The sequence below is a fragment of the Podarcis pityusensis genome, assembly GCF_964106645.2.
Source record: "Podarcis pityusensis genome assembly, chromosome: 8".
Taxonomy (NCBI): Eukaryota; Metazoa; Chordata; class Lepidosauria; order Squamata; family Lacertidae; genus Podarcis; species Podarcis pityusensis.
This window is the reverse complement of record NC_138033.1, coordinates 80,861,440-80,875,351: the sequence shown is the minus strand read 5'-3', so window position 1 is coordinate 80,875,351 and position 13,912 is coordinate 80,861,440. Positions and strand designations below refer to the sequence as shown.

At 46.1% G+C, this 13,912-nt stretch overlaps 1 protein-coding gene across 1 annotated transcript; it reads left to right on the top strand.

Annotated features, from left to right (window-relative positions):
* Positions 1-268: 268 nt before the first annotated feature.
* On the top strand, positions 269-11,974 carry DDOST (dolichyl-diphosphooligosaccharide--protein glycosyltransferase non-catalytic subunit). Its single transcript, XM_081017449.1, has 11 exons — positions 269-490; positions 2,180-2,290; positions 2,857-2,943; positions 3,766-3,869; positions 5,052-5,146; positions 5,660-5,753; positions 5,990-6,138; positions 7,582-7,729; positions 7,837-7,957; positions 10,592-10,698; positions 11,469-11,974. Exons 1-11 carry the CDS (start codon positions 298-300, stop codon positions 11,616-11,618), a joined length of 1,359 nt encoding a protein of 452 aa, XP_080873575.1. The 5' UTR covers positions 269-297; the 3' UTR covers positions 11,619-11,974.
* Positions 11,975-13,912: the final 1,938 nt, after the last annotated feature.

Genomic DNA, 13,912 nt, shown 5'->3' with positions numbered 1-13,912 from the left:
AGCAAAAGAGAAGCAGCGATTGGCTTCCGCCAAGGGCCGAGCTCAGACTGGCAGATCCGGCCGCGGGGAGCAACGGCAGGAAGGCTCGGCCGTGTCGAGAGTTGTCTCTCTCCGATTGGCTCAAGGCGGAAGGCAGGGCGGGCACTCGCTCCCGCGCGCACCACGTTGCCCCGTCGCCTGCTGCTGGTTGGCTGGGAGACGCTTGGGCGCCCGCCTTCCCTGAGAGGGCGGCGTCCGCTGATTGGCGGCTGCGGCGGAGTTCGCTTTCGCGTCGCTCGGAGAGTGGGAGAAGGCAAGATGGCGGCTGCAGTGCGTGGAGCTCCCGGGCTGCACCGGCGGAGGTCGATGGCAGCTTCTCTAGCGGCGGCGCTGGTGCTCCTATGCCTGGCGCGGGACGCGGCGGCCGGGGGAGGCGGGACCCGCACGCTGGTGCTGCTGGAGAACATGAACCTGAAGGACACGCACTCGCTCTTCATGCGCAGCCTGGCAGGTCTGGCCCGGGAGCGGGGAGCGCTTTAGAGCAGACGGGGTGCGGAGGGGGAGGGGGTGAGAGCCTTTTCCAGCGCCAGGGCAGCATTCCCTTCAAGGCAACCTCCCAGAAGGGACATGTCAGCGAGGTGTGTGTGTCTGTGTCAACACGTGGAATTCCTAGCTTTGGACGGCGACTAATAATAATAATAATAATAATAATTTATTATTTATACCCCGCCCACCTGGCTGGGTTTCCCCAGCCACTCTGTGCGGCCTCCAACAAAACACTAAAATACAATAACCTATTAAACATTAAAAGCTTCCCTAAACAGGGCTGCCTTCAGATGTCTTCTAAAAGTTTGGTAGTTATTTTTCTTTTTGACATCTGGTGGGAGGGCGTTCCACAGGGCGGGTGCCACTACCGAGAAGGCCCTCTGCCTAGTTCCCTGTAACTTCACTTCTTGTAGCGAGGGAACTGCCAGGAGGTCCTTAGTGTCAGTTCCCTGTAACTTACATTAAATATTTATTACGTTTATCAAGGATGGCGCACATGGTTCTCTTATTCCTCATTTCATCCCCACAACAACCCTGTGAGGTAGGTCAGGCTGAGAGACTGTGACTGGGCCCCCCCCAAGGGAGTTTAATGGCTGAGCTGGGGATTCAGAGCATCACCTCTCCGAAGGTGCTTGTCCAGCACTCTGAATCATTACACCACTAGGCTGTATGTATATGCACAGATTCTCACACACGCACCTCTCTATCCTCCATTCAGGGGAGTGGGAGCTGTTATCAGAGTCCCACCACACGTTCTAGTGTGGCACAGTGATTAGAGTGTTAGACCGGGACTAGCACTCAAATCCCCACCGCCACTCAGCCATGAAACTCACTGGCTGATGTCGGGTCAGTTGGTCACTCTTAGCCGAACCTACCTTGCAGGGGAGTTGAGGGGATGAAAGGATGAGACGTAGAGCCGCCTATCCCAGTCTGAGCTCCTTGGTGAGTTATAAAAGCAAAAAAGAAATTAATAGAAAACATTCAAAGGAGGGTGCAGAGCTAATGTGGGATGTGGCCTTGAGGGAAGCCTGGTGGGCTACATCTGACTCTTCACCTCAGCTTTAGAGCAGGCATAGGCAAACTCCAGCCCTCGAGGTGTTTGGGACTACAATTCCCATCATCCCTGACCACTGGTCTTGTTAGCTAGGGATGATGGCAATTGTAGTCCCAAACATTTGGAGGGCTGGAGTTTGCCTAAGCCTGCTTTAGAGGGTTAGGAGTGGAAGGCAGTGTTGGTTGGTTGAAGCGTGAGTAGAACATGATTTGTTCTTATTCCCAGGCTTTTCCAAGTAATAACTTGGTTATTTAATAACATAACCCTTAAGCTCATTTTAGGCAGCTCAAGAGATTTTATGTTTTATGGTTTATAAATGCTTTTAGGATAAATGAACAATTGGCGTGAATAATTCTGTGGGGCAGGTATTGGGCTTTTATTCCGCTTGCAAACAAGGGGAATAGAAGAGGCACCGTGAGGGTTGTTTCAGGCCAGCTAATATTACCCAGCAGAGGCAAAATGGGAATTTGGAACTCCCTGATTTGCCCGTCAGTCTTTTAGCAATGTCTAGTGGACCTAGAACTTTACTGGTTCCTGAATTTCTCTTTGTGCTTGGGAATATTACAAGTCCCTTATTTTCTCCCACACTTCTAAATCTAGATAGGGGCTTTGATCTCACCTTCAGGACTGCAGATGACCCTGGGTTGTCTCTCATTAAATATGGAGAGTTCCTGTATGACAACCTGATTATCTTCTCTCCATCTGTAGAAGGTAAGACAGAAATGAAGCAATGTAGAGAAGTTTGCAGTGCAACCCTGTGCTGTGTTTATTCAGAAGTGAAGACCACAAAGTTTGTTCGAGCTTGATTTCCTTGAACTGTTCAGTGCTTATTGTATAAATAATACTTGTGTGTCATTATTCTGTTTTGCTTTCTGCACCTGTTTTGCTTTTTTCTTATATTTCACCTGTTGAGTAGGTAATGGTCTTCATTTGAGGGTTTTTTGGTTGGAGTTGGAAGGCATTTCTTTCTGTCACCCTTACGATAGGCATGGCACTTTGCATATTGTAAGAAGGTGAGGAAGAGTTGTTATTGGTTGAATACGTGGATAAATACAACTGCATGCTGCTTTTTGCTAGAAAAACATTTATGTTTTTAAAAATGAGTTTTGGGAGTGGATGTTGGCAGCTGGAAGTCAAGTCATTTCTGGTGCGCAGCCCTAAAGTCCAGTTGCTTCACCTACCTCTGTATGCACTGCAAATATTATTCCTTCAAACTGCTCCTTGCAAATCTAGCTTTTGCTTTGACATGTTTAAACATCATTGGCCCTTCGTTTTAGATTTTGGAGGCAACATCAATGTGGAGACCATTGCTGCTTTCATCGATGGAGGGGGGAGCGTCCTTGTGGCCGCCAGTTCAGATATTGGTCAGTAAAATGAACTTTATCCAACGGAGAGCCTTTGACTTGAAAGAGAGCTTCTTCCTACCCCCACCATTAATGGGGAACTTCTCGTTGATCAGCCATTTTGTTTTGTAGTTTGGTTGAGCCGCCTGTGCCTAGAATTCCTTTGGCTATAGCAGTCCTGGAATTCTGGATACCACTGTAAATTAAATAGGAAATACAGGACAAAGTACTCTTTCTAACCACCTTAAAGTGTGAATGCTAACTGTAAATGTCTTGAACCTTTTGCTATTTAGCTGGATAATTGACCTCCTAAGCCAAACTTTTCCAACCCAATATCCTCTAGGTGTTTTGGACTGGTATTGGCAGCTGTGCTGACTGGAGCTGATGGGAGTTGCAAAGGGAGGGCACCAGGTTGGCAGAAGCTGATTTACTAATTTTACCTGAGTGATGAATGAGTATAGATTTAAGAAACAACAAACCCAGGGTGCCTCAACTTCTTTACGGCTCTTCCATTAGACCTTTTCTCTCTATATAGCCATTATCTCAAAGGAAAGCAAAAGGGTCTGTTTCTGTCTGCTGTCATCTTTGAAGGTGATATGATTTCCCCCCCTTCCTTTGCATCTGTTTGGAAGCTGGTATCTTGAACAGAGTTAAGTAAACATTTGTGGCATCATAAAATAGAGCTCTGAGCGCTTCCACCCTCTCTTTCTATGCATAGAACATTTTTTCGTACTTGGAGAGTGATTTGTGTGCGTATCATCTAAGTAGATGCCAGGCTACTTGTGGCTTTAATTATAAACAGCTCCCCTTTTTCTAAACAAGTACAATGTTGACAATTCTTAGGCGATCCCCTTCGAGAGCTGGGAAGTGAATGTGGCATAGAATTTGATGAGGAGAAGACAGCTGTCATTGACCATCACAACTACGATGTCTCTGATCTGGGTCAGGTAAGCAGCAGGATGCAAAGTGCTGGGTAGACCGGCTTTCTACTAGGCAGTAAATATTTAGTTGTTTTGAAACAATTGCTTGTGTTAACCATTAAGCTCTTACAAAGGCTGCAGGTGGCAGCCAACATCTTAGAAAAGGTAACAGCCTCTTCACTTCCACAGAGGAGGGAAAGCTGCTTCCAAGATGGTGCTTGCTACAACATCTACATGTATATTTGAAAAACAAAGAACATATGCCAATTTACCAATTAATTGATCAGACGAATCTACTTTCGGCCCCAACATGGAAATGGAATGCCAGCAGCCACTCGCTACGTTCTCAACTTTTGCGGCCTCTTCTCTTTCCGCCATTTGCAGCAAAGTGAATGAAATGAGGAGAACTGCGGTTAACCATTTTTTCCTGTTTTATGGGGAACCTGGAAACTCCGGCTACCAGCGTCAGAACAAGCCAGTATCCAAAATATGGTTAAAAGTATGGTTAAATATTCTGGCTAGTAACTGTAGATGTCCGACTCAGATGAAATGGGGAGCCACAGCTACAGTGGTACCTCGCAAGACGAATGCCTCGCAAGACAAAAAACTCGCTAGACGAAAGGGTTTTTTGAGCTGCTTCGCAAGACGATTTTCCCTATGGGCTTGCTTCGCAAGACGGAAACGTCTTGTAAGTTTGTTTCCTTTTTCTTAACACCGTTAATACAGTTGCGACTTGACTTCGAGGAGCAACTCATAGAACGCGGTGTGGTAGCCTTTTTTGAGGTTTTTAAAGATTTTGGTGATTTTTGAAGCTTTTCCAAAACTTTCCCGACACCGTGCTTCGCAAGACAAAAAAAATCGCAAGACGACAAAACTCGCGGAACGAATTAATTTCGTCTTGCGAGGCACCACTGTATATGGAAACTACTTGGTTGAATTGTGATGTGCGAGACGGGGCTGCCCTTGTAATGCAAATGCTTGTTCATATCTTGGTTGATGGTGCTGAGCTGTAACTATCCAAATACAGCCTTCCGTGTGTTGCAGAGAAAGTTGGAGAGGGCAGGAAGGCGGAGTTGGGGCTGGTGGGCAAAGGGTTGTGGCATCTTCTAAGGCAAAGTGTTAGCCACATTGTCATTTGATGAAGCATTGGCTGAACCTGCCTGTAGAGTTGGCAGTCCCCAAAAGGTTTTAACTGCGGTCTCTTTGCAGCACACCCTCATCGTGGCAGATTCTGAGAACCTCCTGAAGGCTCCGACTATTGTGGGGAAGAAGCCTCTGAACCCCATCCTCTTTCGGGGAGTTGGGTGAGTCTCCTGCAACACGAGGGTTGTGTTTGGCCACAGCTATAGGAGCTGGTGCTCTTGGCCAGTTTAGGAAAGAGTGAAGTTTAGTAAAGAGTGAAGAGACTATGTCTTCACCTAGACAACAAGAAAATTTGGTAACTACTTTGCTATGCTCCCAGCTCATGGGGCTTTCTCCATTCAAGTCATTCTCAGTAGACCCACTTAAATGAATTGGCCCAAGTTAGTCCTGTTGTCCATAAATTTCAATGGGGTTACTCTTAAGTAGGACTAGCAGTGAATACCTCCCATGGTTTCTCTTCATCTTTCCTTCATTTTTAATCCTAAGCATAAAGAGAAGAACCTCCTTTCAAGACAGCGTTGGGTCTTGCACCAAGTGCTTTCCATAAATACATTATTAATATTTGGGGGCTCCCACCTGGAGGGGCACATGGGCATTTTGAACTGCGTCTTGGAAGGAAACTTCTCCCCTGCTGTCGGAAATCTTCACAATTAGTGGTTTTTTCCCCCCTGCAGGATGGTGGCTGATCCTGACAATCCTTTGGTTCTAGATATCCTGACTGGCTCCTCAACCTCTTACTCCTTCTTTCCTGACAAACCCATCACACAGGTATGACATGAAGGGGGGGCTTGCCTTTTTTAAAAACCTGCTGACAAAAAGTACCTTGGTGCCAGGCTCCAATTGCTTTCCTTTTGGTTGGGGACTGCAGGGGGCGCCAAAACAATGCTGTAGGACGGAGCACAGGACACCTGAAATTTGAGAGCCCAAAGTCTGCCACTGGTGGCAATTGGCATCCTCTCAGAAAAATGGTTCACCTGCACTGACCAGTCATTTTGCTCCCTTAGTACCCTCATGCTGTTGGGAAGAACACGCTCCTGATTGCGGGTCTCCAGGCCCGGAATAACGCCCGTGTTGTCTTCAGCGGTTCGCTGGATTTCTTCAGCGATGCCTTCTTCAACTCTGCTGTGCAGAAAGCTACCCCTGGCTCCCAAAGGTACAGTCGGGTTTCCACTCCATTCTTGTGTTCCAAACGATGCCCACCTTCTGTGTGCATGAGCAGGGACAGAGCCCATGTCCTTTGACAGAGACAATTCTATTTTATTTATTACTTCACTCCCCCCCCCCCAAGTTGCTTAAAGTGGTATACATAGTTCTCCCCCTCCTCATTTAATCCTCACAACATCCCTGGGAGGTAGGTTAGGCTGAGAGGCAATGTCTGGCCCCAGGTCACCCGGTGAGCTTCGTGGTCAAGTGGGGGGATTTGAACCCTGGTCTCCCGTGTTAGGAAATTTACATCCTCAAAAGAGACATTGAGGGCGGTTTACATCGGTACATGAGAACGAGCCCTCAAGTAACCATTGGAACGCTATTGGAAATAGCTAACAGTTTCCTGCCAGTTAATCCAGAGTAGAGGATAAAGTCCGTACAGCATGAAAGCATAAAAGCACCAGCAACCAGAAGATTAAACAGCTGCTGGAATCAGAAAGGTATTTTGTGAGGTGGCTAAAAGCCAACAGGTGCGGGGGGTGGGGGTGGGATGTGACGTAATCTGCATGCTACCACTGAAAATGTCTCTCCCGTGCCCCAGGCAGATGGGTCTATTACTGGGACACAGAGCATAGTCTCTATAGCTCATGCAGGAAGCTTCTCCACTGCATAACTGATGCAGATCAGCCTTTTCCAACCTAGAGACCCCCAGGTGTTTAGGTCTGCAGTTTTTTTGTCGTTGAAATTCTACTCAGTATTGATCCAGAGTAGATTCCAACGTATAGTTAGCAGAGTAAAAACTTAAATACATTGCAGGATTCCCAAAAAATAGACCAGAGGCATTTCATCCAGCAGAGCTTTACTGCTACCGAAGGCAAATGAGCATAATGGTCACAAATCCAATACATTCAGGATTGGCACTGTCCATAAGAAATCCAGTTGCAGCAGACTTAACTTACAATAGCTTATAATAAGACCTAAACCGTAACACTATATACGGAACACCACACCAGATAAAAAAAAAGAGAGGGTGAAACTCATATAGGCAGCATGACCTTGACAGAAAGAGATAACAGAACCAGTTTAAACCAGCTGTACTCGGCTTCCCGGAAGGAATAACCCAAACATCAGTAACCTCTTGCTTGCTTCTTTCACACAGGGAAGCTTCCAGAACCCTCTTGAATTAATTAGAATAGGAAAGATCTCTACACCTCAGATCAATATTTTGTGTACTGTACTAAGAAATGCCAACTGACACCCACCACCCCAGCTAGGTTTGTAGTCCAAAACACCTGGAAGTCTCTAAGTTGGTGAAGGTCAATGCAGACCGTGCTTGATCTGCCATGGAAATAACGCTGATTAATCTTCCTGTACTGGAGTTGAATTTCTGTGGATATGCAACATCCCTTGAGCAAATGTTAACTCTCATTCCTTGGCTTCCTCTTCTCAGGTACTCCCAGACGGGGAACTACGAGCTGGCCATGGCTTTGTCACGCTGGGTGTTCAAGGAGGAAGGCGTCCTTCGCGTGGGAGAGGTGTCCCACCACCGGGTGGGGGAGATCGCGCCCCCTAGTGCCTACACCGTCACAGACCTGGTGGTGAGATTTTTAAGCCATCCTTTGCAGCCAGAGCTTAAGAGTTCCCTTCACAGTCTGCACATGCCTTTTTAGCCGGCCAATGACACTCGCTCCCCTCTCTACCTCAGGAATACAGTATCGTAATTGAGAAGCTCTCTGATGGGAAGTGGGTCCCCTTTGATGGCGATGATATTCAGCTTGAATTTGTCCGCATCGACCCGTTTGTGAGAACTTTCCTCAAGAGGAATGGTAAGCTGGTTCCGTTTTCTCAGTCCCTTGAAAATTTCAGAATTTCTACTGTCCCCATTTGCCTGTATTCCTTCACGCCCCCTCCACTGTGACCTAGGAGTGGGGGAGAGGTGAAACCACCTCTGTTCCTTTCTAGAAAAGATTCATTTCTGGCCTGAGGTGAGTAGTTTGTATGCAGGTTTGCAGTCTGTTATGACCCAGGCTTGCAGTATCCTAACACCTCCACATTAACAAAAAGAAATTGTCATCGTGATGTTGGATGGTGATGAGAAATTCCGATACGCATTGAGAGACCTGCCACCTATACTGTCTGAACCTACCCAGCTGCTAAGATCCTCAGGTTGAGCACCTTTTTTTTTAAAAAAAAGATATTTATTAAGATTTTCAAAATGTTACAAAACAAAAACAAAAGAAGAAAAAAGTACAAAAATAAAAATGGCTAAAAACAACTCAATCTTTCCATTACTTATTTTCCATTAGCTTATTTCCCGGACCTCCTCACGCCTCCCTTTTTTGTATTCCAGTTCAGTTTGTTGGTTCAGCAAATCCTTACCCTCTTTGTTTATCCTAATCTTTAATCTTAAAATATTGTAACGTTAAATTTTTACCTATTAATAATCCATTTTTCATATTCCCTTATAGTATTACAGCTGAAAACCACTTAATTTCTATCCAACATCATTCTAACATTCATTAATTTTACAATATTTCTGTAGATAGTCCTTAAATTTCTTCAAATCTTCTTCCACCGACTTTTCTCCCTGGTCTCGGATTCTGCCAGTCATTTCCGCCAATTCCATATAGTCCATCACCTTCATCTGCCATTCTTCCAGAGTGGGTAGATCTTGTGTCTTCCAATACTTTGCAATGAGTATTCTTGCTGCTGTTGTGGCATACATAAAGAAAGTTCTGTCCTTCTTTGGCACCAATTGACCGACTATGCCCAGGAGAAAGGCCTCTGGTTTCTTCAAGAAGGTATATTTAAATACCTTTTTCAATTCATTATATATCATCTCCCAGAAAGCCTTAATCCTTGGGCACGTCCACCAAAGGTGAAAGAATGTACCTTCAGTTTCTTTACATTTCCAACATTTGTTATCGGGCAAATGATAAATTTTTGCAAGCTTGACTGGGGTCATGTACCACCTGTATATCATTTTCATAATATTCTCTCTTAAGGCATTACATGCTGTAAACTTCATACCTGTGGTCCATAACTGTTCCCAGTCAGCCATCATTATGTTATGTCCAACATCTTGTGCCCATTTGATCATAGCAGATTTCACCGTTTCATCCTGAGTATTCCATTTCAACAGCAAGTAATAGATCTTTGACAAAATCTTAGTTTTGGGTTCTAACAGTTCTGTTTCTAATTTTGATTTTTCCACCTGGAAACCAATTTTCTTGTCCAAATTATATGCCTCCATTATCTGGTAATAATGAAGCCAGTCTCGCACTTTGTTTTTTAATTTCTCAAAACTCTGTAATTTCAGTCTATCCCCATCTTGTTCCAAAATTTCCCAATATTTCGGCCATTTGGCCTGCATATTGAGCCTTTTCAGAGCTTTCGCTTCCATCGGTGACAGCCACCTTGGGGGATCCTCAGGTTGAGCACCTTTACTCAGTCCCAAAAACATGTGAGGCACACCTGGTGGTGACACAAGAGAGAGAAAGAAAAAGAGGGAAAGCCTTTTCAGTGGCTGCTCCCTGATTGTGGAATTCCACCCCCCTCCAAGAGAGGTTAGACTGGCTCCCTCCTATTCTTCTGTCAGCATGCTGACACCTTATTGTTCAGACAGGCCTTTGAAAGATAAAGTGCAGATGGTGTTGATCAATGGGCTGCTGTCAGGGCGAACTGGATCTTAATTGCTGGTTCTAAATGTGTTTTGATATACAGCGGACGCTCGGGTTACGAACGTGATCCGTGCGGGATGCGCATTCGCAACCCGCAGCGGTGCATCTGCGTATGCGCAGGTTGCGATTCGGCGCATATGCGCAAAGCGCAATTTAGTGCTTCTTTGCATGCACGGCCGCCAAAACCCGGAAGTAACCTGTTCCAGTACTTCTGGGTTTCGGCGGTTCACAACCCGAAAAAACGCAACCTGAAGCGTCTGTAACTCGAGGTATGACTGTATTTGAATTATTGTCTTATAACTAGTTTGCTTTTCTTACTTTGCATTTCATAACATTGTAAGCTGCCTTGAATCCCAACTTGGGAGAAAGGTGGGATATAAAGAAATAGAATAAAAATAACAGCGACTAGCTGCAACAGCCAGTGAGAGGGATATGTGCAGAGAATTTTCACTGGGGCTGAGAGTTGCAGCCAATGCTAGTCCTACTCGAGGCGTGACCCACTTAGGTCCATGAGTTTCAGCAGGTGTGCTCTGAGCAGGGCTTGAATTTCCTACTTGGGAGGCGACCTCCAGTTCCCAACTGTATAATGGGCATAAATTCTACTGGATTAAGGGTAGTGTGGCCACCAGAGTCGTAGAAACTATTACGCTTCCAGGTCAGAATGACAGGAGTTAGGATAGGTTGTTGAAATGCACAGGGGAAGGAGGGGGACTCCTTCACTTTCTTTGCATGTTGACCACAAGTTGGCCTGAGCCCCCCTGAAATGTGTTTGGCTCCTAGGAGGCAAGTACAGTGTCCAGTTCAAGCTGCCTGACGTCTATGGAGTCTTCCAGTTCAAAGTGGATTACAACCGGCTGGGCTACACCCACCTGTACTCCTCCACCCAGGTAAGAAGAGCCTTGGCTTGGGCAAGGAAGGGGCTTCTGGCCCAAGAGCCAGGTAGAAAGATACCATGGATGGTGTCTCCTGTAAATTTTGGGGTCCCCGATCTCTCAAGCTAGCTAACAGTAAAAAGACAAGCCCATTAGAAGATAATGGCTGGAAACCACAGAAGGGGAGAGTTATTCCTGTGCTCAAATTGTGCTTGCTGGTTTCCCACCGGCATCTGGTCGGCCACTTGTAAGAACAGAATGCTGGACTAGATGGGGCACTGGCCTGATCCAGCAGGTGGTGGTTCTTATGTTAAATAGGCAGCCCCAGCTGGCATGGCCAATGGTTGCAGATTCCCCATCTCTGGCCCACAGTGCCTGGGCCACCAAAAAGCTATCCTGACCCCTTTCCCTTCGGTAATGTTAGATGAGGGGCTCCCAGACAGGGCTCTCATTGGAGGAACTCAGTGAGCTGAGAATGATTCAGGGCAGTTTTGGCTTTTCATTGCAATTGCCCTTTAAGAGGGGCAGAATCACTCCCCAGTCCTCCTAACACCACAGGCCTTTAATGATTATGTTTGCTTTTAATAGAGGAGTTGGATATATTTATGAATTATAGTGATTAAATCTTTGACTCGATAGTGGTTTTTCTCTGCTGGGTATGTGCTTTGCAAGAAGCCTGCTTGTTGCCCATAAGGTGGGAGACAGAACTGCTCCTCGCCTGTGAGTCTGGGTGGCTCCTGAGAAGCCGCCTCACGCCTTGCTCTGCTATCTCCCACCTTTGCCAGGTATCGGTGCGTCCCCTCCAGCACACGCAGTACGAGCGATTCATCCCCTCTGCGTACCCCTACTATGCCAGTGCCTTCTCCATGATGGTGGGCCTCTTCCTGTTCAGCATCGTGTTCCTCCACATGAAGGAGAAAGAGAAATCAGACTGAGGGTCTCCCAGCAGGAGGAGTAGGGAGCCCACCTCTTCCAAGGCGGTGGCCCCAAGCAGTGCAGGCGCTGAGTACACACAACATTTGGAGACTGGAAGTCCTCAGGATCGAGGGACCAGGGCCTGGTGGGTGGGGATCAGGATTTTGGGGGTGGGCAAGGGAAAGCAGATGCCTCTTGGAGGAAGAGAAGGAAGAGTGAGCAGCCCCTGAATGAACTCTTACAGAATCCACGTGTCAGTTCCTTTGTGGGCGTCTCTCAAACATGCTTACTGCCACTGTGACTTGTTTCTGGTCTCCCAACAAAAGATTGCTGTACTTGAATTTTGTTTTCTGAAATAAAGCAGCCTCACCTTCCAGTGATAGTTGTTTTCTTGAAAATAATTTGGGAGCGGCCTTGAATCCCAACTTGGGGGGAAAGGTGGGAAATAAATAAATAAATAAGAACAATTAGCTGCAACAGGCAATGAGAGGGATGTGTACAGAGAATGTGAAGACACATATGAGCAAAGAGGGGCAAGTTGCATCTTCTGGAATGTCTTTGCCATGGAGTGCCTGAATAACCTAAAGAAACTTGCTCAGTGATGAGATAGGGCACACATTTTTTTTGAAGGGGGCAGAACCAGAAGTAGCTTCTGAATCCTGAAAATGCATGACTCTGCAATTTACTTTTGTTTTCAGTCTGGGTGTTTTATGTAATATTTTGATTTAAATATAAAGCAGAGTTTTGAACAAATGGAATCTAACTACATTTGGAGCAACTGTGCTTCCCAACAGTAGGAAAAGGCCACCCTCGCCAACAGTCAGCCAGCCTGGGGCAAACTGACCAGCACTGGATCTCTGCAGCCCAGTTTGCAGCAGACTGAAGGCTCCAGGGAGGAGGGTGGCGGCAGCAGTAGGAAGAAGCCTTGAGTGACACCTGGATAGTACTGGGAGAGGGAGCGGGTGGCGCTGTAGTCTAAACCACAAAGCACTTGGGCTTGCTGATCACAAGGTCAGCGGTTCAAATCTGCGTGATTGGGTGAGTTCCCGTTGCTCTATCCCAGCTTCTGCCAGCCTAGCAGTTCGAAAGCACATCAGTGCAAGTAGATAAATAGGTACTGCAGCAGTGGGAAGGTAAACAGTGTTTCTGTGCGCTCTGGCTTCCGTCACGGTGTCCCATGTTGCACCAGAAGCGGTTTAGTCCTGTTGGCCACATGACCCAAAAAATCTGTCTGCGGACAAACGCCTGCTCCCTCAGCCTGAAGCGAGATGAGCGCCGCAACCCCGTAGCTGCCTTTGACTGGACTTAACCTGGCTCCCAGTACATTTCCGAGCACAATTCAAAGTGTTGGTGCCGATCTTTAAAGCCCTAAACGGCCTCGGTCCAGTATACCTGAAGGAGCATCTCCACCCCCATCATTTTGCCCGGACGCTGAGGTCCAGCGCCGAGGGCCTTCTGGCGGTTCCCTCACTGCGAGAAGCCAAGTTACAGGGAACCAGGCAGAGGGCCTTCTCGGTAGTGGCGCCCACCCTGTGGAACGCCCTCCCACCAGATGTCAAAGAGAAAATCGACTACCAGACTTTTAGAAGACATCTGAAGGCAGCCCTGTTTAGGGAAGCTTTTAATGTTTGGTGCATTACTGTATTTTAATATTTGGTTGGAAGCCACCCAGAGTGGCTGGGGAAATCCAGCCAGATGGGCAGGGTAATAATAATAATAATAATAATATAATTTTTATTAATTTCAACAAACGAATTATTATACATTCCACAGAACTTCACATCTTATGCAATCTTTTTGGACTTCCATCAGCACCTCTGATCCACCATAAATTATTATTATTATTAACCGTCCAGCGATCTTTTACCTTCCTGCCACTCAGCCTCCATTAAAAAATCCGCCCCCCAATTTTTTTATTGGTTTTCACAACATTATAAACAAACAAACACATAAGACAAACAAACATAAATCATAGCCTTATTGAAATTACACTTGTTTACATTGTTAAGTGACTTCCTCGCTTCCCTTTGGTTGAATTTCGTTGCATGTCCTTTTAATGGTTTTCCAAATCACAGTTCTTATAAATTTTAACTTCAACATCCTTAGAACTTCACATTATGAAATTAAACATATTAATTCGACACTTAAATAAAATCCTGAGCCAATTAAGTATCTGCAAGCTGTTTTCAGTTAATTTAACTTAACATATTTAACTAAGTAATCATTAAATTTATCCACAGCCTCCATTAAAATTGTAATCGCGACCTGGAAAAATAAAATGACAGCAGAGACGCTGCAACTCTACAAACGACAC